The following is a 23,259-nucleotide window of genomic DNA, read 5'->3' on the forward strand; positions in this document are numbered from 1 at the left end:
GCATATAAAAAGGACACAATAAAATATATAATGTAGTGTTTAACTCAATAAGCTACGTGGGTTTATAAATAAAAGATGCATACGCTTCGCGCACTTCACGATTTAATGGCACCATCGCTTACTAAGCGATGGGTCAGAATAATAAAGTTACTTCAACGCAGCGGGAGGGAAGGCTAAAAGAAAGTTTAAAACTCTTGCTCCACAGCTTGGCTCCAAGGCCCAGCTCACGTGTAACCACTTTCACGGTGCAAATTTGCGGCAAGACCGTCGCCGTGTCGCACCGTGCAATGGTGACGTGGATCGTCACGCTGGGCGTGCACTCAACGGCCAATCAGCAATGACTCTGCCGTTATATCCAACACGACACGAAGCTACAAAGTGGGAAGTTTGCTCTGCGATTGAACGGCGCTTCTCGGAAGCTTATCAAGACACTTTGGCTGCCGGGTGTGGAGGATCCCGCGGATCCTTTTGTAGAAATCGCGACGCGTGACCAGGACGTTATCTGCGACTCCTCTGACTGCAGGAGAGGCAAGCGAGGACGTAGGTGCAGTTTGTAAGGACTACCGTCGTCCTCTTGGCAGCGGATTGGCGAGGAGGGGGTCCCATGTAAACTTTGTAACGCGCGTCAAAGCGACGCACCACACCGGGGCACGAAGCCAGGCACGAGTGGAAAGGCTCTCGCAAAAAAAGGCAAAGTACACTTATGGATAGCAATTTGGCTGACACGGCCAGCAATGAAATGACATTAACACAAGATAAGATGTCCACACACATTTTTTTGAAAATTACTGCGAAAATAAAGTGATCAAAATCACCGTTCTCTCCGCCCCACGTCCCCCAAAAAGTTGCCGTCTCGGTCCCATTTGATTTTGCGCGTCAATTAAAATTTCCTTCCGTTTTTAGACATTTTCATTCTTCAAACGCCAAGGTGAAAGTTCACGCAGACGAGCACCAGGTTTGCACGTTGCACCGTTCCTTCCGTTTCAGGTCTCCAAATGTCGCCGAACCGCTTCTCCTCTACTCGTCCGTGAAAATACGGAGTGTGCGAGCGAGCTAATGGGCGAGCTAACGGGCGATCGGGCGGCGGTGGGGTGGCTATCAATGGGTGAGGAGGGGGGGGGGGCAATCGCCCTGCGAGCCTGTAGGCGTGTCCTCCGGCGTGGCTGACGCGCGCCGTCATGACGGCTCCGGGTCGGCACTGCACCCGAGCGCCTCCAGCTCGCTGCTGATGCGCGACATTATGCGGTCGAACTCGTTGGGGTCCTGGAACGGCGCTGCCCTCCGTGCTGTCGTCCGCGCCGTTGCGCGGCAGCGCCGGGCCGCCGGCGGACGTGCGCTTGCAGCGCCCGAAGCTGTCGGTGATGATGCCGCGGCCGTCCTTGATGCTGATCGTCTCCAGGAAGCTCTCAAAGTGGTGGCTGTCCTTCTCTGGGATGAAGTCCCGCATGCCTGCGGGGACGGAGACGCGCAAGGAAGCGTGCGGCTTTAAACGTGATGTAGCCGCTTGCTTGTTTGGGTATATCGACGGTGCGTCAAGGGATGAAGATCCATTTGGAACTTGCGCAGAACAGTGCAACCCTGCACGTTATAAAAGTAGTTCTTGCATGGATATCCAAGATGGATGGATATCCAAAAACTACTCTTTTAGATCCCTCCAAGTGCCCTCTGGCACCTAAAGAAATGTTCATCGCATGACGGTCGAACCAACATTGTGAATTTTCAGAGCTGGAATTTAGCAAAATTTGGTGACCACGCTGAGATTCAACTCACCGCACTGGAGAACCCAGATGGTAATCATTGGAAGCTGCTGTATTTGAATCCAGCATTGTAGATGTGTCAGCTCGAGATCTCTGATTGTTGAGCCACCTGGCCACCTCGACGCAATACTTAATAACAAGAGGCTCAGATGTGTGGTTGACTCTGGGCAAAGGGCACTAGATCCTGTAATCGTTCTGACATCCTTGGATCGAATTTTAAGATTCAACAGCCCATGATTAAATCCGGTTCTCAGGTGTCGCGATTTGAACAACAAACAAAATGATGCACCCTTGCAAAAAAAATCATCAATGCAGTACAGCATATTCACCAAGCAATATAAATGTACTGTATATTAAATCGTGCACCGTGTGCACAAAAAGCTCCTAGTCCTTAACCATTATGCAAAACCACCTGCTCCTGAAGAACTGCATTGCCGTTATCCTGTCTAAAGTCAGCATCAATAACTGGAGCAAACACGCTTTCCCGGCCTGCACCAATGTTTGTATTACAATGGGTTTTTCCCGTCGTTTGTAGATTTGAACCACCGAGTGCCGCTGTCATCCGTACCCAGCAGCAGGAACTTGCGGCTCTCCCCGTAGAGCTGCCGCAGATTCTGGCAAAAGTCCTGGATGGAGGCGCCTGTGCGGTACGCGTGCAGCAGCTGCGCAAACTCCTGGATCTCCAGCGATGACAGCTTCGTCTGCAGCTGCACCGCCGCAGACGAAACGCGGGCGAGACATGCGAGCGTGCGCGTGAGCGGTTGCACCGGAGCGCGCTCACGTGCACGCTTGGCAGCTCTCGAATGCTGTGCACCAGCGCTCATTTACTTACCAACATGCTTGCTCATTCACCCCTTGAATGCTGACGCGCTCGGTCACTCACGGACACACTGAAATGCCCACAAATGCTCACAAACGCCCGCACTTACTTGCATACCAACAATTGCTTACGAACACATACGCTAATTTGATTACTTTCGTTCACTGCCTCTCGCCAACGCTCACCCGCTCTCAATTACTCACTCAGGCTCACTCGTGCTCAATTCTCGACCGACAATCGTTAATTTATGTTCACTTACTCTAGCGCGATCACTCAGTCAAACTCAATCGCTCTCTCGCGTGAGGACAACGCAGCACAGACACAAGACATCACACCACGTACACGTGTATACAACACCATCAGCCATACAATAGACACATTGATCACAAATACAACATGCACACATAACAACTCTAAATGTATCTTCAACCCGAACACAACAGCAAAGCATCACCCAAACACAGACGACCCAATTAAAAATGAAGGTAAAGATCAGGTCTTGAAATTTCTTGTATTTGTACCAAATGCCGCTGTGAGAGATTGAAAAGTCCAATGGGCTAACCATCACACCACGGTGGCACTCACCGTGCTCATGTACTCCTGCAGCTGGTCCTTGCAGACGAGGCTGAGGTTGCTCTCGCTGAGCGTCTTGCTCTGGCTGCGCCGGTGCGTCTTGTCGGACGCCTGTGACGCATCGCAGCACGTGTCCTGCGAGAAGCTCGCCCTGCTCGCGCGGCAGAGAACAAAACAGCTCATCGCCCATGCCTCGCGTGCAATCTGATCAACTTAGAGGGGGCTGCACTGGGGGGGAAAAAAAAAACCTGACAACCCACGTAATACATTCCATGGCAGCGTTCTTCACTAAGAGGGGCGCCACTTTCGCCGATAAGACATCAGCTTGAAGGCCACCACACATTTAAATCCACTGGGGTTTGACAGCACGATGGGGGGGGGGGGGCGTTTTCACATCTGAGTATTGTCGGGGGCTGCACGTCAGGGGCCGCACTAAAGGCCACCAGGAGGCCACCAGTGCGGCCTTGCGATCCATTTCACGGGATCCTCCTGCGTTTGCCGTCACAGGTCTATATCGGAATCGATCGACGACTCGATCTGACGCGTCACCGAGTTCTGTCGGCCGTTTTTTATTCCACCCTTTAGCCACCGCCGTAAGGGGCAGCACCAACGTGGGAAGCCGTTTGTGGGGCAGTTCCGCAGTCGCACCGTGGAGGTGGCGCGTACGGAAGAAGGGTGCCAAGAAGTTAGAATTCCAAATAAATCGACCATAGTTCAGGAAGCGTGATATTTTCTTTTCATAGCCAATGCTAACTTCACCTAAACATTCTACAATCGACCTTTTATTGTATCATCTCCCTACAGATGGCCACACAATGAACTTAATTATTCACTCGCTGCATGTAATTAATCAGCCTACTCTGAACAAAAGCCTTCTTTTTAGACAATGATATTTTGTTGGTTAGCAGATTATTAAAGGGCACCCCACAACACTACTCATTTGGGGGGGGGGGAGAGGGGTCAGAAAAAAGATGCAGGGATTGATCACTCTTCTGTTTGTTTGCTTTGCCTCATTTGGTCCACTGGGCGAAATTAAACAGCATATTATTTGCATATGCATTGCATGAAATGTATAAAATCAATGGTCACACACACAATTTTCTGCAGACAGTAGCTTCCACTGCGAGGGGACATTAACTGTACGGGATACCAACGCCAACGCGGGCACCAACACTGACCAATTAAAACAAACAATCTGTTTTTGGCGAACATCGCTCTCCCTTCTTGACATGGACACCTGCGAAGGCAAGCAAGGAGCGAACGTTAAGTTCTGTCTGTGCTTCGAGGCATTGAGCAAACTCACAGGGAGCTGTCAGGGTCAACGGCCGGCTTCACGTCCTTGCTGGAGTAGGCTACAAAACACAAGAGGGAACACGCGCGCACGTGTGCACATCAGACAAACGACCGCAAGATCGCGCGGGGGATGATGCGGGCAGGAGCCTTCCTTCACGAAGCCGCTGTGTGAATCCAGACAGAAGAGCTCGGCGGCACAACCGATTGCCGCGCGGCCGGTCATGGGCACCACATACAGATGGGGGAGATGCACGTTTGATTGAGCCAGATAGGGGTTACTACTGTAAGGAATGGCTCAACATTTAATCAGAATGAAGAATATTTATCCTAGAGGAATCTGAAGCTCTCTTTGAACGATGTCCAGTTGGGGCGGAAAATGTAATCATATGGCTGAACACGTTAAGGTATAGTTACAGGGCATGGCTAGGAATGACCGATATTGGATATGCATAACTAAGCAAGTCAGCGCATGGCTCGGGGTGTCAAAACATGACTGAGTGTGTCAGGGCAAGGCCTAGCGTGCCGAGGTATGGCCAAACGGGCGTGCACGTGTGCGTGCGTGTGCACCCCGGCGACCCGAGTTCGATTCCCGCTCATGCCCCAACACCAGTGACGATTATCTGAATCGGTCCTGGGCCTCCTCTTTAAATGAGTGCCTAGTGCGATGTGTAAACATTGTCACTAGGGAAACGAATGCGGTTGGGCGAGGTGCTGGCCACCCACCCACCCCCGTCGTGTGCCACGCCGGCCTTCATAGATGCTCGCGAACAGCACTTGCCTTAACAGTATGTTGCAGGCTATACGGGGGATCTTTGTCTTTGTGCGTGTGCATGTGTTCTCACTGAAGGTGCTGCTGTGCAGGGACGAGTGCTTGGTTGGCGTGGAGGCGACGTCGCAGATGACACGCTCCAGGAAGTCGATGGTGGACTCGGTGTACACCACCTGGAACACCTGGCCGATGAGGGCGCACAGCTCCTCCGCCGCGTGCTGCCACACAAGAGAAGAGAGGGTGTTAGAGCACGGCCCACCGAAGTAGGCATCACAGAGCTACATCCAAGATCCCTCCAAAGTGACGTTCGATGATTCCGTACATTGTCACGAAATCGGCGTCGCAATTCCATTCTGGAAACGGGAGTTGTTGGCCACGTTTGCGTTTTTTTTTCTTTCCCCCAGCATCATTTGCGCAGTTTAGGTCGCTCCGTGAGGTTCACTGTGACGCCGGCACATCGCAAGGTACCGATGGAGCGTGAGAATGGAGCGTGAGAATGGACGTTAACCGACAGAGCGACACGTGGCCGAACAGCCAACACGCTGCGTGCCCGCTGGGGCCGGAAAGGCCGGGGGGCGATGCGCGACGTGGCGCTGCCATACACTAAAAACAGACTGCGACGGAATCACCGATCATGCAGATATTAGCCAATCAAAAAAAAAAGGAGGCATGTCACACGACGCTATGCTGACCAATGGGATTACTCGATCCACGGATCGATTGGCAACGACTCGACACGGAAGATTAAACCCGCAAATTACGATCGCTTTTAGAGCTGGCTGCCGAATCGACTGAGCATAATCGATGCAATTAATCTCGAGGCACGATCCACAACACCACATATGGGCAAAGACACGCCCCTTCGGGCAACACCACGCCTACTTTCTTCCGCATATGGGCAGATCTCAGATCGTTGATTTCGTCGCGTGCCAGATTTTGTTGCATTGCAGCGCCGTCACCTTGCTGTCGACGGCCATCACCACCAGGTTGCAATTATGCTCGGAGGGGGGGCAGCCGGTGGCGTCGAGCTGGGAGGAGGAGCGCGAGCGCTGCGTCCTCAGCGACATCTGGTCCATGGCCTCGCCAGCGCCGTGGCCTACGTTCAAACAAAGACAGAGTTAAAGGTTCCCACTTAAAAAGCCTTGCGGTGGCGAGATGTTATCTTCCTCGCCTGGTGCGCAGAAGGTCGTGGGTTCGATCCCGGCTCCGACGCCTGTATATTTGGAGTTTGCGGTGTGTCTCTATCTCCACATTTAGAAACATGCATTTAGATGATTTCGCTGATATAAATTTCCACATGATAAGCCACTTCATTGACCTATCATTTGTGGCCCAGGTCGCTTCTGAAAAATAGCTAATAGCTCAGTGGGCTTTACCTGGTGAATAGGTACCACTTGTGGTGTGTGTGACAGTTCACATACCTAAGACAAATGCAAACATCCCCCCCATATAGCCTTCATAGATTTTGGGGCAAGTGCCATTAGCGAGCACCAATACATACAGGCACATGCTCATACACATGCAGCTAATGATAAAGATCCCCGTGTAGCCTACACAAAATGTTGGGGCAAGTGCTATTAGCACCTATTAAAGTCGGCATGGCACACGAGGAGGTGGTTTAGTTAACACCACACACGGGCAATTGTGTCTCCCCAGTGCTGTTTTTTTATACACCGCATCAAGTACTCATTTGAGGTTGAGGTGACAGAGGGGGAGGCTCAAGACCAGATAAGATAATGCTTGCCACTGATGTCAGCCGTGGCCCGGTGGCGGGGGTCTTTGGCAGGAGGGGACCCCTAAGAATGAAGGTTGCAGGGCTATATGGTGGACAGCAGAGAGCAGTGCAAGCAAATCAATTGTTTTACCATACTTGTATGCTCTCCTCCCTCACCAACTTACACCAATATTGCGTTATAAAGTAGGGTCAAACAACCCCCACGACTCACATGGCATGTGGACGGGCTCTCATCCAGCAGTGAACTGAAAAAAAGGGCTATAAGCGTACACGTACAAATCCGAAATGTATCGCATTACCTCACATCGTTTTGGGTCGCGACACCGTTTGCATGCGATTTTATGAACACCGTCGTCGCCCGTAAGCATCGACTCCCAGCCCTCCCGTGCGCCCCCCCCCCCCCACGCGTTCCTTCCCTCCCCCCACCACATGCCCCCTCCCCCCCGCCACCGCACGCCCCCCACCTGTCTTGATGACGATGAGGTGCTGCGCGTCGTCGCACACGTAGGAGAGGGCGGCGATGTCGTGGATGTGGATGCGCGCGAGCAGCTCGTCCGAGTCGCGCCCGCTCAGCCGCAGGTTGTACGCCGAGAGGCTGAGCACCGCGTCGTGCTCGGGGCCCGGCTGGTGCGGGAGGCTGTGCACGCGCTGCACCGCACACGTCACGTCAGCGCGCGTTGCTCGTCGTCGCGTCACCGCCGCGGCGTGGCGCGCAAAAAACGTGACGCCGCGTAGCCATATTTTCTGCTGCCGTTATAGCGCGCTTTGGCGTGGTGTGGCATGAAGTCGCACTGTGCTGTGTGGTACAGCACGGTGCGGTACTGTGCAGTGCGGTGTGGCAAGTTGCTGTGTTGTGTCGTATGTCATCTTTTGTGCGGTGCGCTGTGGTGTACCCGTGCCGCGTCCAGAAGCTTGAGGATCTCTGTGCGGCTGGAGGGGTCCAGGCACCCGGACACACCCGATAGGGAGCCCAGGAACTGAGGGACACAGAGGAGGGACCAGGCAATCGTAAGCTAAAAAAAAACGATCAGTGCCAGATTTGCCACCTACCACTGCAGTATTTGGCCTCACTTCACGTGTAGGCGAATGATCATGTATACATAGTTTGTTGTCCCTGCCCCGCACCTCCAATTAGCGCAGTTCGCTACGAGTCACACTATCTCCCTAGACAGCAACGGGGCGAACAGCCAAGGCGATGAGTTTCGACCACGTGATCAAGAGGCAGGAACTGGCGCCGGCGTGCGGTGTCGTTAATTACCCAGGGATTTGGAGCTCAGCTTCACACAGGGGAAGTGGAACCTCCCCCCACCTTGGCAGGAGCCCATGCCTGCTGGCCAATCTCAATTATCCCAATTATCACGTCTCTCTCTCTCTCTCTCTGTGCCCTCTGGTGCGCGGACCGTAGTGCGGAAAAAGCTTCCAGTGCCACTTCTGCTACCATGTTGTCACAGTCAAGGAGAATAGACAGGCCATAAAGAGGACAGACACACAGACAGACCCACAGATAAGACACGGATAACCACAGACAGTCACAGACTGACCGACATCGCCGATACTGAACCTAGCCCCGCACTATGTGGGTCGTCGGGGTGAACGAGGGGAGAATAGACACGGGAGCGTAGAAGCGCAGCACAACAATGGATATTGCTGCAGCCGCCCTCTCCTGCCCACAGCCTAGTAATACAGCGTGCCAGCCTTTGACAACCTGCCGTGCAAGGTGGTCGCACCCATCCTAGCACTGCCGATGCTCGACCCCGCCGAGCTTGCGACGCTTGACGAGATGGGGCACATTCCGGGATGATCAGACCAAAGGCCCATACAGTTCATATTCTCTGGATTATAAGGGACACTCCTTTCCCTTGCATTTTAGATAAAACGTTGGGGGTGTGTCTTGTAATCCGGTAGGTGTTTGCATTATGACCAGATTTGAATAACTCTATTGACCAAGGTTCGGAGTATACATCTTACTTTCCGGTGCTTATTATAACCCAGAGAATATGGCGTCATCCGAATAACTTTTTAATAATACGACTGGAATGTTATCAACCTGTGCAACTTCCTTCTCTGTGAAAAAGAAAATCCATACGTACAAAATACATAAATACAAATGTATATGTTTCTATTTTCAATGACACTTCTAATTAACAGGAGGACAGAACCAGGACGCACGGGATCAACGCGGTAGGAACGACGGCACGACGGGCGACGTGGACCCACCTTGGCCTCCTTCTCCACGTAGTCGTTGAGGAGCAGCTCGGGGTTGACAGTGTACGCGGGCGGGGCGAGCGCGACCGTGTGCAGCGGCCGTCGCTCCGCCAGCCGCTCCTGGGACTTCTTGTCCTTCTTGGCGGCGGAGCGCTTGAACGGGGAGAAAATCCCTGGCTGTCACGGCACAGACAGGCGGGGGTGGGGGTGGGGAGAGGGTGAGCGACGTGCTCGATTTCAACAATCCACTCTGCCACCGGCGGTAATGTTCACCGCAGGGTGGCAAAACCGACATTTTTTATTCCACACAGATGGAATTTAGCCAAACTAAAGCGCAGGACCAAGTTGAATGTAACGGGTTTTTGTGTGTGTGGGGAGTCATTGGTGACCTAGGCCGAGACCTTCCACTCGCTACACTTAAGAACCAGGTTTCAATCACAGGCGGCAGCTTTGCATTCAAACCCCCAGATCTCAGCAGTCCCAGCTAAAAAGGTCAAAGTAACGGGCAAATCCGTTACTTTGACCTGTGACAACTGCCGTCCTCAAACACCCCAAAATCGTATTAACAGCTGTGAGCCATTGATGGAGACAACACGGCGAGGGCAAGCGACGACGTGAACAACCACCAACGAACTGCCACTGCAGCACTCACTTTGTGGGACACCACGGAGGGGCGAGGAAGGCCTGCGATTGATCCTTAACCGGGACTTTCGGCTCTCAAGCCACGCGATGACGAGGCGCGCATTCGAACCACTTGCTTCGTGAGGCCAGAGCAGATATCTCGCTCGCCGGCAAGCGCCCGGGGGGTCACGACACCTTTGCGGCGCCGCGTTCTTTATAAGGTCAGCAATAGTGAACGACGCGATGACCTTTTCACGTGAGAAGATTGTCTCACGCGCATCACCGTTATGAGCCACCCGCATTTTGCCCCCGAAGATGGTAACACACTTTCTGCCCTGGTTCATGGCCTGACTGCACCAACAGGCCAGCCACACAAAGTATTTTCAGTGGTACCTCGGTTCACGTTTTTAATCTGTTCCACGAAAACTACTGTTAACGGAAATAACTGTGAATCGACTACACTTGTAAGTTGAAAAGTAAGTAAAAATCACTGAGTCTGCAAGAGAGCTGTTTCCACTGCCAAAACAGAAAATGTAATATAAACAAAGCCAGTTGAGGTCTAATTGCTCATAAATGGGCATCGCTGATTGGCTGAGGCATGGGTCAGCCCCATCTATGAGCGCTCAGATTGGCCAAAATCGGCCCACCATCCATCCGCAGTCGGCAAGAATGCGTACCACTCTAGGCGGTCAAAGTAATGTGAAATTTTCACAGCCGGCTGATGGCCATCAACAACAGAGATTAACTCAGCCTCTCTCCCTCTCTCTCGTTTGAGCAGAGATGCATTGACTTGTAACGGAAGAATTCAATTTATTCAAACGACGACCAAGGGTGAGCTCACCACAATCCAGTACTAATTTTATTGACCGCAGCAGCGGAGATGATGGGGCGTGCCTTCTGCGAGTCGAGCTCTCTAACCGCAGTGGCTACCCGGCCGGATATCATCGAATATAGCAGCAGATACTCCGTTTAAATGGGCCCAGTATGGCTTTCATCCAAGACGAGCATTTTTAAACGCATCAATATTTCATTGTCAAGAGACCCTAATGCGCTCTCACACGGTGTACAGGCGAAATCATACGGCACGTTGGATTGTAATTGCGGATTCTCGCGGCCATCGAGCCCCCCGTGAGCAACCCAGGCTCTGCTCGTGCCCGGGTTGCTCGGGGGGGGGGGGGGGGGGGGGGCTCGTGACGCGTCAGAGACACTGGGTCAGTGTCGTTGAGAACGTCGGTTCGGAACCGGGTTCCGGTCGCCCGTGATTAACCGGGGCTTTCGCACGCAGCGAGATGATGGGACTCGGGCCTGGTCACTGATGATTTGTGAATTAAAAAAAAACATATCCCTTCAAATGTTGTCCTTTACTTGGTTTAAATGACAACTATTTTTTCTTTTTTAGCAGGTAAGGCCCACTGAGCTCGAAAGCTCTTGTTAAAGAGGGACCTGGCCACAAATTATAGCTCAACGAAGTGGCTTATCACGTGGAAATGGAATTTTTTAAAATTGAAAATGTATCTTGTTCCAGCTCTGAGAATGAAAGCATTTATGTTTGTCTTGTGACAAATACTCTTTACAGATGATATCCAGGTACAACCCCTAGCGTATAGATGAGATGCTTTTTAAGGGGATTTAAAATTAATTATCAGGACACCCTTCGGAGCTGTTCATAAGCTCAAGGTGATGCACGGTAACACGGCCCAACGGTGGCGCGTTTGAACGCACCTCCAAGAGGTTCTCGGTTCGAATCCACCAGGTCGCCCCGGTGAGTATTGCAGCTGTATTCGCAGCATCCGCTTCACAGTGGTCATTAAAGACCCCGTGTCGTCTTTCGAAGATGAGTTGGCCATTGCGTGCCGGCGTTATGTTCCAAATATGCCAAGTTTGAAAAGTGCCTCTGACTTAATTGAAAACATAGCAATCGTCGCTCCCTACTCTGCAATAACTTGCAGGACCATGCTGAAAGAGTCGTGAGACTCCGTAAGTGTTTCCTGAGTAAACAAGGATAATGTTAAATGCTCGTCGTGTTGATAACAGTTATATGAGTATATCCACATTGTACTATTACACAACAGAAACAAAACTGGCAGGAAACAATTGTCATCAACAAAAACACCTCCAGAGACCCCAAAAGAAGACAAGAAGCAATCCCACGCACCCAAACAAACCCCCCCAAAAATCCCCCACATAGCTACAAATAGGCTGCTGAGCAAGAGCCGTTAGCGAGCACCTATTACGGTCGACATGGCCCACGAGGGTTTGGCGTAGCCAACACCACGCCCAGCCGCCTTGATCTCGCAGCACTGATGTTTATACACAGCATCAAGCACTCATTTAATGTTGAGTCAATCTATCGAGAGGCCCAGTTCAGATAACACTCTCCACTGCTGGTAGCTAGCCATGGCCAGGAATCGAGCTCAGGCCACCGTGCTCGTAGCGCAATGCACTAAACACTCCACCGCTACTCTCCCACACCAACAGCTGTCGAGTTTGCTCTCATTTCCTAAGCGCGATAAACGCAAATGACAGTTGCTGCATGCAAATGTTCCTCCCCTGTAGATACGTTAATTAATGATCTCCGGGGATGGTACCGGAGATGCGTCTAAAAACACGCGCACACACAAATCCCAAGAACCTCGCTACTACACAAATAACCCAATGTTTGTGTCCGCACGGCAATGGGGGTCGCACATTCTCAACAGCGTGTTCTAATCCGAGCGTTTACATCCCAGTTGTACCCTGAATGTGCTATCAGTGCCATGTAATGTGACAAAGTGCACACGAGTCCATCGCCCCATGTTGTAGCATGGCCCATAGAAGTAGATATTACCGAATTCCTTCTGAGATCACTTTAACTGACCTGCTTTAGCCACCGTCTAGCAGATGTACTTTCCTAAATGCCCCACTACAGAGAAAGTTTTAGGCAGTCAAACAGATATTTTTATGTTTTGGAGAAGAAATTTTCCAATTAAATGAATGCTTCAGATGACAGTTGCGTATCATCACCAATACATGAATCAGAATCTGTAATTTTTTATTCCATGAATTGCCACAATTGAACATCAACATTCAGTTGGAAGGCTCAATTCCGTTCTGAACACTTTTGTGAATGTAGCAGCTACTTGTGGCTGCAGAGGCCAAGTGAACCCATTATGTACAAAATAAATGAATGGAAAAACATCAATCCTTACACACGTGAGTTGATGCCTGCATCACGAGCTGATGGATCGATATCGACAAATAAATCAATTCACCACGAAGACCCTCGTAAAATTAATAATCCTTTGCGAAACTTACCTTCCTCTGCGGCATGCCACTCCTAAACCCACTCAGATCGTACATATCCACACGGCTTCGCAAAACCTCCCTTCCTCGGAACAAAAAATTCTAAACGAAAAGAAAAACGTGCAAAAATCTTCTGGCGGCGTCGATGCCAGATCCGGGAGGAGGCTGCCGTGACCCTTCAATCCCTGCCCGAGTTATTGCGCCGCAAACGACGGGAAGGATCGGAGCTACATGTCGCACGCCGCGGCTGCAACCAGGATAACCGAGATTGGGCGGCCCGCTGGACGGGAGAAGCCGACTTGAGCGGGCCGAGAGAGCACGCGAGCGAGCAAGTGTGCACGCGAGCTAGCGCAGCACTGGGTTTCCTGCGAGGGGGGGGGGTGGGGGGGAGAACAAACAGCGGCAGCAGCCCCGGGGGCTACGGACGAGTGCTCCACCCAGGCTGGGCCAGGAAACGGGCTGGGGAAAATGGTACCGCATCCTGCTTCACAGCAGCGCCAAGTGCCGAGCAGGAGGTGCCTATATTTACTTATTTATTTCTGCAACATTTTTTATTTTGGAGTAAGAGGAGACATTTTTACCGGCAACCCCCCCCCCCCCCCCACCACCCTACCACCAAAATCACATCGTAACAGAAACAAGAATTAAATACAAACACCAAAAAAACTATCTGCACCGGTTGATTTTGTTCAATTCAATACACCAACAATGCAATTGAGACGAGTGCGAGTTCACAGTTCTGTGCAATCTCAAGAGGTCGATTCCACCCAGCAGCAAGGCCACGGCACCGCCTCATTCTTAAAATGCCTCCGCTCACTCCGCTATTCTCGTCTCACCGCATGGCCCACAATCGCTCTCCGCAGGGACGTATTTAGTGTCTGGGCAGGAGATCAAAAATGTGTTTCCCATGCACCTACACGCAGTGAGGTCACGCAGTCACCTGCCACACAAGAGTGTATGTCAAATCTCGACGCAAACAGGCCAGCGTGAAGGACAATGCCGGGCGGCGCTAGGAGGAGGGTCGCGGGCAAAACCCGGGGTGGATGTTTTCAACGTCTTCCTCCCGAAGACAATCCCTCGCGTTGCTCTGTGTCAGCAGCATTAGCGCAGGATTGGCAAATGGCTCGCCAGGGCGCCTTCCGAAAACAATCAAAGTGTTCCTTTTACAGCAAACACCCACACGCCCCTCCATCACCGCCGCCGCCGTCGCCGTCTCTGTGGGCGGTTGCCGAGCCGCGAGAGTCCGGTGCAAATTGGCACTGCGCACTCATTCATTAGTAACGGTTATTAAAAGAAGAGACCAATCATCCTCGTCAGAGGCCTGCCGAGATAAGAGGCCAACAAAATCTGCAAGCGGGGGTCTTTAAATGTCATTATTGTTTTTATGTAAACAGAGAGGGTTTTTTTTGTTAATACCGTAATGATAGTGAGCAGCACAATTACTTTTTACGGAGGTTTGTTAACTGATGTTAAAAGTGTAAATGCCTGGGTGAAAAAAGATAAAGATGGCGTTTCAAATGCGATGAAAGAATCTGTGATTTCTCTACAGGGTGATGTGTGTAGTAACGGGGAGTCGTGTGTAAGATGTAAGGCATTACTGTAAATGGATTACAAAAGGTAATCCCATATCATTATTCTGTTGTCAATAGGCACGTAAACCCTTGTGTTTCCAAGAACTTTCACAATCCTGGGAAGCGGCTCGATTCACCATATTATTTTTTTTCTCAGTGGTGAATGCAGCACCTCTAGTGCCTGCAAGGGCCACGTGAACCATCACGCACAACACATACGAACGCATAACAAGTGAAAATGAGCGAGATGGTGAACATGCAAACGAGCAAAGGAGGCGATTAAGCGAGCGAGCAGTTCGGTGAGCAACCAAGCTGATGTGGTCGTAAGCTAGCCAGCAAGCAAGCGAGTAAGCGATTGCGTCAACAAACAAGCTGTAACAAGCTGTACAAAGCAAGCAGGCAAACGAGTCACCCAGTAAGCAAGTGATTGATACTCTTTGGTTTTTTCGGTAAAGTCACGTAGGTGAAAACAAAATAAAATAAAAAATAAAACAACTTAAATCACGACGTTTCGGAAGCAACGCAAGCATCCGTCATCAGGTGTGACCGCTCCAGCAAAATTACTGTAGCGTATGATGCTTGCGTTGCTTCCAAAACGTCGTGATTTAATTTTGTTGCTTTATTTTTATTTTCACCTACTTTACCGAAAAAACCCAAAGAGTATAGATCCTTGCAGTCACGAAAACTTCAAATCTAGAAGCAAGTGATCGAGCGAGCGAGTAAGCGATTGCGTAAACAAACAAAAAAGCAAGCAGGCAAACGAGTAACCCAGTAAGCAAGTGATTGAGCGAGCGAGCGAACCAGTAAGCTAACGAGCAAGACCAGCTCCTTTGGCCAGCCATCAGTCGCCTTCCTTGGAGTGACCTCAGCAGATGCTCGGTAAAGAGGCAAAGGTTAGTTTCTCGTTTACAGCAAAATTACGAGGATGAGGCACAGGCCACACTCGTCGCCACCTTTTCCCGTTTGGAAGAACGATTTCGTTTGCACCACGACACTCCTCACCGCGGTGTTCACCAATTATTTTTTCCTCCCACAGATGCGTTTCTGCGTGCCAAAAAAACGCCGCGTACTGCTTGCAAGCACGAAAAGCAATGCTGCAGCGTACCCAGTCCCATACAGATTATCTCACCAGCAAATGTCACCTTGCCCCGCGCGGTAAGCCTGCGATGAAAGTACTACGGCGTTCCGTAAGGAGGCTGCGATCCCACCAGTGATGGGGAGAAATGAATTACAACTGTTGTGTGACTGCAATCAGATTAAGAACCCCAGGTACCAGTCATCATGCATTCTCAATACATTTTGGCGTATAAGCAAACTGCCATTAGTTACTATGAAAAGAACGACGTTAAAATGTTAATATTTTACGGCTTATTCCGATTTTATGATTTCAATTATTCCACTACAAACCAACATGATGCACCTTGGGTGAATGCAAAGACAGCAGCGTCCAATTTATACAGATCAGGATGCAGAGCCTACAGTCATAGCAGAGTGATTGTATTTGTAATGTCAAATTAACCTCGTGTTCATTTGATTAATCATAACATTAACACAAACCAGCATGTAACAATTCACTCGCAACTCCCATTTCAATCTGGACGACGTGTTACGATTTTGGCCGATTAAACTCAAGGACCTACAGTATTTATTTAACACTGCGGTGAAAGTAGCATCCGTCCGTGGCAGGAGAGGTCAGGAGACATTGTTAGGGACAGGCTATTGTTAGGCTTCACGGCACTGTGTCGCGCCCTGCCCCTCCGCGCCCCAGTGATCCAACCCGCACCGAATCCCATCCCTCGCCCTCCTTGCTCCCCAACCTTCCCCACCAACCCCCACCTCACCTCCCCCTTCCCACGCCGCACGTCTCGTTTCCGCACCGTGGGGCGTGGGCGTGCGTTCCCACGGCGGCTCCACCCCGACCGGGGCCCCGCCAGCCGCGACCCCATGTCAACGCTACACAATGAAGGGCCCCACGTAGGCCACGGACACCAACCAGATAGAAGCGGGAGATCAAACGAACCAAAAAAAATTTAATGAAAAAAAATACGCAGCATGACAACTGCATTCCAATTGGAATTACGCTTCTTCTAGCTGTGTTCGCAATCGCGGGTTGAGATCCAAAAATCTCTCAACCACTCGAATGCCACATCATTGAGTTCAAAACAGCCAATTCGGTCGTCCACCCTCTTGGCCGCCACCGTAAGCGGCAGTGCTCGACATTGATGACAGCTGTTTGTTGTTCACGTGCAACAGGAGTTGTGCGCGTACCAAAAATATGGGACTCAGGCAGCTCGGACAGCCTTAGATTTGTTACGCTTGAAAATATATCCAAGCTATGCCGGATTACCTTGGACCAGGCTTAGTAGAGTGGTATCTGGCTAGTCAAGAGAGAGGAAGATGAAACACAATGATTACAGAACATGCACAAGTTGGAAATACAGTAAGTCGGAGGCATCACACTGACTGCTACGAAAAGTAAATGGGTGGCTTGGGCAGGAGACGTCGTTAGAAGGAATAATGGCCGCTCGTCGAGACTAACGCGCGAGTGGCAGCCAAACAAGGGAACACGCGCAAGAGGATGTGCATGACATGGTAGGATGAAAGCACCTGCCCTTGTGCAGGTGCTACGAGATGGATTGTTGTATTGCGAGACCGCGAGAGATGTGATGGCTTGGGGCAGCCTTCATCCAACAGTGAATAGATGATGATGATGCTGCTGCTGCTCATACACACACCCATGCCTGCGCAAACACACTTAAAAATATAAACACGCACCTACATTGTACGCTCACGCATACACTCGTTCTTATACAGATAGTACAAAGACAAAGATCCCCTGTATAGCCTTAACAGACTGTAGGGGCAAGTGCTGTTAGTGAGCACCTATAAAGGCCGGCACAGCACACGAGGGGGTGGGTGGCCAACACCACGCCCGACCGCCTTTGTCTCCCTAGTGGTGATGTTTACACATCACACCAGGTACTCATTTGAGGCTGAGTCGACAAAAAACCGTCATTGGTGTTGGCCATAAACAGGAACCGCTACACTACTGCTCCCCGTCGATGCTCATTATGTGTACACACACGCATACACAGGCTCACGTCCACGCATACACTCTGGCTTTCACAAACACACAAACACGCACACATGCGCATACAAAAAGACACGCGCCCATGTCCACAACAACGCTCATACCATCTTATGCACACTCACACACACACTCAAAACATCCATGTGCACACAGACGAATGCGGATATAGACACACACAGATGCATACCTGCGCAATCTCTCACACGAACACACTGCTGAACAATTTTGCCACAAAATGAGCACCTGCTCACCCATTTACCTTAAAAGTGGTGGCCCTGCTCGTGTAGATGCATGCGGTAGGACCAGCACCACACGCTGAGAAAATTAGGCCTCCTCTGTGCTAAAATCCACTCGGTACGGCTCGGGTAGCACTCTGACAAGCACAATATATTCCTAAAACGGTATTATCATAATCATCATCACCATCATCATCCTGCCATTCCACTCAAATGACGGTGCTGTCCGCGCGGTTTCCTGGCACCGCCTGATTGCGCGACAGTACTGTGACTAATTCTAGATTTGAAGTTTTCGTGACTGCAAGGATCCATACTCTTTGGTTTTTTCGGTAAAGTCACGTAGGTTAAAAAAGCAAACAAATAAATTAAATCACGACGTTGTGTTGCCTCCGAAACGTCGTGATTTAATTTATTCGTTTGCTTTTTTAACCTACGTGACTTACCGAAAAAAACAAAGAGTATAGTCCTGTGACTGCTGGGGCTCGGATGCAAGACGAGTCCATCTACTGTTTGATTTTGTTTGATGTGTTAATGCCAATTATATTACAAATGCACTTCTATTGGCATAGTTCATCAGATGATGCAATATTCATTCAAAAAAAGCAGCAGTGAGCGGTGTATCAGAAAACGATCCCGGAAGATGACATTGTAAAACTACAATACTTGTGGAAATTCACTCACCCAGCGCTTCGATGAACCGCCGTAATGCAGGATCGCAATGCGATTCAAGATTTGTTTTGATGGCAGCAGGGGTGAAGCGGTCCCATTACATACAGCGTATTTACGAATCGAAATATATTCTTACACATGAGATTCGATGGTCACCGAGCTTAAGACTCGAGGCGATCCGATCTAATTACCAATCTAATTATGAAGTCACTTAAAATAGTCTCTATCCACACGAGGAATCATATTTTCTATTCCCGGCAAAAGTGTGAGTTCATCACATGTCAATCAAAATTTATTCTTTCAGCTCTAATATCTGGAACGTGCCAAATTAAATAAAGATGCATATGAAATGAAATGGGTGTTTAAAAAAAAAGTGATTGTTTACTGAGCAGAGACCATTAACTCGCTATAACGGAGAACGGCATTTAATCATGGGTGGCTGAAACCCAGATTCGAACCCAGAATCTCAGCAGTGCGAGGTCCGGTGCTAGAACGTGTCTATGATGAGCCGCCTGGCATTCGCAGTTGTGGGGATTTTCGTTTTGTTTTTTTCCCCCCCGAGCAAGGCTCTGGCGTTAAGCTTCGGCAGCGATGCCTCCATGCGAAAAAATAAATAGCACACAGAATGGGTTCATGACCCATCTGTGCGGACCTTTGAATGTTATCCTGCCGTATGGATTTGTTTTCTCCGGGTATTAAGGTTTCCTCTCACGTGAAAAATAATCTCATAAAAAATGTCAGCCAAAACATCCCAAGGCAGCACCCTCTCTTCAGGTTTGGTGATGAAATGGCACATCGTGAAAAGAAACACATGACTTGGTGTGGTTAAGGTTTTTAGCGTCATGAGTTGGAGACTGAACAGATGTACAGCTTTAAAGCATTTTGCGATCGAGTAAGATACAAAATTAAGGGTCTGCTTTGCCATGCGTGTAGAAGCACTTTAAACCTTCAGCTCTCATGCTGCCTTCTCACAGAACAAAAGAAATAGCAGACTGCTTTGGCCAGGTGGCTCAGAGCAGCAGAGCGGTTGGGGGTTGAATCAGCCCCGTCCCACCAGGATTGATTAAAGGAATACCAATTTGTGGTGAAGTAAAGAGTGGTTGTCCTACGATTGGACCTGCCCACCAACAAAAGTAATGTAGAATTCCCACCACTGGCTAAGGGTTGTAAACAGGAGGTGAATACCGCCTTTGACCTTGGGTAATAGTCACTCTTCAGAGCCATTACATACAACGTTAACCTGCTATACCGTATGCTTCTGCTCAAAGACCGCAGTAACGTTGACTTGTACTTGCGTGTGTGTGTTTGTGTATTTTAGCTGACATTGGGCACTGCCCTTTGGTGAAGCAATCGTTCATTCTCGTCACGTCGGGGTGTTTTTTTTCTTTCGCCATTCACCGTCCGTGCAATACGACCCGAACGTTAAAAACAACACCGAGATGATCGTGCAAAAACGCAAAAGGAAAAATCCCTGAATGTAAAAAGCATCCTCTTCCCACTCATACATAATCTAAGCACCACCACCACCAGCCCCTCACCCCCCCACCCACCAGCCGGCGGCCCACGCCCACTGCTGCTGCCGTTCACAGCCTCGCCCTGTCCTTTCCTTCCCGTACACCCCCCCCCATCGCACCGCTCATTCACAATCACCCGGCCCCGTCTCACCCAACGCCGCCAAAGGTCCCACAGGCACTGACCGCTGAGGGTTTAAGAAGACGTTTTTTAAATAAATAAAAAAGCACACAGCGAGGCGCTTGACCTCCCCACGATCTTGAGAGGCCAACGGAGGAACTCGGTCAGAGTTTTGTTTGTTAAAAACAAACATAAAAACATATAGGCGTATAACAATTCCTTGAAAATCAATTATCGCGCCGTGTTGCTGCGCACTGGATTGCGCGTCTAAGAATCGACTCGTCGTTCCAAGGCAAGACGAAACAAGCGAGGCAGGATAAACGAGGCAGACAACACAAACGAGACAGACGATACAGCCACTGGAGATTGCGAAGAGAGATTTTAAAGAATGCATATTATTTCTACATTTACCACAAGGGGAAACCAATGAATGAATCGATTCGCAAATTGAATGACTACGATTCGTAACGTTTAACCGTAGTGGGTAAATCACTACATGCCTAGAAAACAAAGTGTCCCAATATCCAAAAACCCAAAATTCAAACATCAAAGTATCTCCCTGCTAGAGTTAACGCTCCGATTCAATGGCGGTCCTAATCCAGTGATGGACATTCCACATTCCCATGAAAGGATCCAATCTCACCATAATGAAACACTGTTCATCTCAAGTGTTCTCACAAAGTTGTACCTATTTTCCCGACCTCAAAGGTGATGATTATGATGATGCTGATAGGCAGAGTTAACCCCAAACGAGGGATGTGAACTCACAAATGTCCTCTTGTGAGTGGAGCGAGCTCACCACAGCGCCACCTATAGTCTACGGAGAGCCACGATGTGGTGCAACACTCACTGAGAATTTCAAATAGAAGTCTCTTTGTTACGATTTGAAATGCTGCTTGGAGGCTAAGGCCATCATCACACAACTAGGTTCGACAAAATGTCCCACTTTGTGGACATTTGTTTTTATGGACACTTCCCCCCCCCCAACTGTTGTGCATGCAATTACTCTGCTGCCATCACCATTCGCAAACCCCGATTACAAATGTAATCTAATTTTGAATTATTTTGCGCAGCAGCACCCGTCAACGGGGTAGAGGAAGCGCAAGTGAAGGTTATTTTAAGTTGCCTCATCGAATTGTCACAGCCTCTGTGCTGCGGCAATCCATCTCATTCCTGCACACGAGCCGATGTCATTTGCTCACCATCTTTGCAGTAACAATTCACCCAAGGTGGGTTAACCCCTCCTCTGGCTGCCACTTCGTCAATGGGAGGTCATCTACCGGCCATCATCTCTTCGAAGTGACACGTGTTCATTACCGTACTGCGCTGGACAGAATTGTTGAACTAGAACTTTGGGCCCAAAATTTCGAATTGGCCACACACCCTGCTCATGTGACAGTCCGGGCTTTTACGCGTAAACAAACCCTGATAGAAAACATCGGTCCAGAAGAACCGTTAGGACATACATGTAAAATGTTTCTATGATAAAAGCATCTCTCCTGAATACTGATAACACACTCTTACACGTTCTTAACGAGACGTGACGCCGTTAAGGTTTAATCACTTTGCTTATTCACTTTTTAAGAAAAATGGTTGATATCTAAATATTATGCACGCTAAATGTGTACTTAAAACTTTCGTGACTTCAGGAATTAATATTCTTTGGTTCTTTCGGTAAAGTCACGTAGATAGAAAAATTATAATCAAAATAAAGTTTATAAAAAACTAATGTAGACTGTAGCCTGGTTCTTAATCGGAGTGAGTGTACTGGCAATCTATAATGTAGAATGTAGCCTGGTTATTAAGCTGGGCTGAGTGTACTGGCAGTCTATAATGTAGACTGTAGCCTGGTTATTAAGCTGGGTGAGTGTGCTGGCAGTCTATAATGTACACTGTAGCCTGGTTATTAAGCTGGGTGAGTGTACTGGCAGTCTATAATGTAGACTATAGGTAAGCTGGGTGAGTGTACTGGCAGTCTATAATGTAGACTGTAGCCTGGTTATTAAGATGGGTGAGTATACTGGCAGTCTATGATGTAGACTGTAGACTGCCAGTACACTCACCGTTGTAAATCTACTGATGGATGAGGGCTCCCCCACCTCGCGTTGCGTGGATCGTGGGAGCCACCATGCACGTTGGTAACATAGATAAACTGTAGTACTGCACAACAATCGACTTTGTTGCACTGCCCTCTGCTGCCCCACAGCGTAACCCCTCAAAGTCGCCTCGTTTACCGTCATGTTCATTTACAGTTTTTGTTTACTGCAAGCTATTACTGCTGGTTCAACCTGCGTTACTGATTTAACTTTACCGATTCGAGTCTATTGTCGTTTAGAGAGTTCACTTTTTGTCACGGAACTTTCACTTTCGTGCTCCGGCCCGTCCCCAGACGTCAACGACGTGGCCGCAAAGCTCATCACTCATCGCGATGCTGTCGACACACGGATTCGTTTCCAAGTCGATTACACCTCAATATCTTCTTGATTGTTGTAAAACCCGCATTGCGAGTTTGCGCCCTCGCGACCAGCGCGCCTGTGTTTGTATCGTCGTAATGTCGCGTCGTGTGGTGCTCTCTCGCGACCCACGACTGTGCGTCGTTCTGCTGCTTGTAATGATTTACTTCTATGGTTTAACTGCTGCTGCTGCTACCGTCACCCACCGACCTTTCTCTTCCTCGGCTCCTCCTCATGATCCATGTCCTCAGTATCGCGCCGCTCCTCCGCCTCGCTCCTCACGTCCCGACTCCCCACGCGCCGTCGCGCTCATTATAACTCACGACGAATTCGCCCTGCTATTGCTGCTACTCTCGTTTACACCCCTCAACCACCCCGGGTAGAGTGATTGTTGTTGTTGATGTTGTTGTTGTTTACGGTGGAGGCGCTCACTTCTCTCTCTACCCTTTCAAAATGAGCCGGCCGCCATGTTGGGCGTGTCGTTCCCACAATCCCCAGCTGCCGCCGGAAGCAGCTGATTACTACTTCCGGCGGCAGCTTCCGGCGGGGTGA

The 23,259-nt window shown here is 49.7% G+C and overlaps 1 protein-coding gene across 1 annotated transcript; it reads right to left on the reverse strand.

Moving 5' to 3' along the window:
* Positions 1 to 1,043: 1,043 nt before the first annotated feature.
* LOC133347593 (cerebral cavernous malformations 2 protein-like) lies at positions 1,044 to 23,197 on the reverse strand. The gene is given in 11 exon segments (XM_061559996.1): positions 1,044 to 1,264; positions 1,266 to 1,449; positions 2,326 to 2,464; positions 3,163 to 3,301; positions 4,454 to 4,502; positions 5,286 to 5,430; positions 6,172 to 6,308; positions 7,412 to 7,595; positions 7,841 to 7,924; positions 9,165 to 9,329; positions 22,918 to 23,197. Coding segments are annotated over 11 exon segments (1,347 nt in total). The 5' UTR covers positions 22,951 to 23,197; the 3' UTR covers positions 1,044 to 1,176.
* Between the last annotated feature and the right edge of the window lie 62 nt (positions 23,198 to 23,259).

This window comes from Lethenteron reissneri, chromosome 26 (genome assembly GCF_015708825.2).
Source record: "Lethenteron reissneri isolate LAM-NWPU_2019-01 chromosome 26, ASM1570882v1, whole genome shotgun sequence".
Lineage (NCBI taxonomy): Eukaryota > Metazoa > Chordata > Hyperoartia > Petromyzontiformes > Petromyzontidae > Lethenteron > Lethenteron reissneri.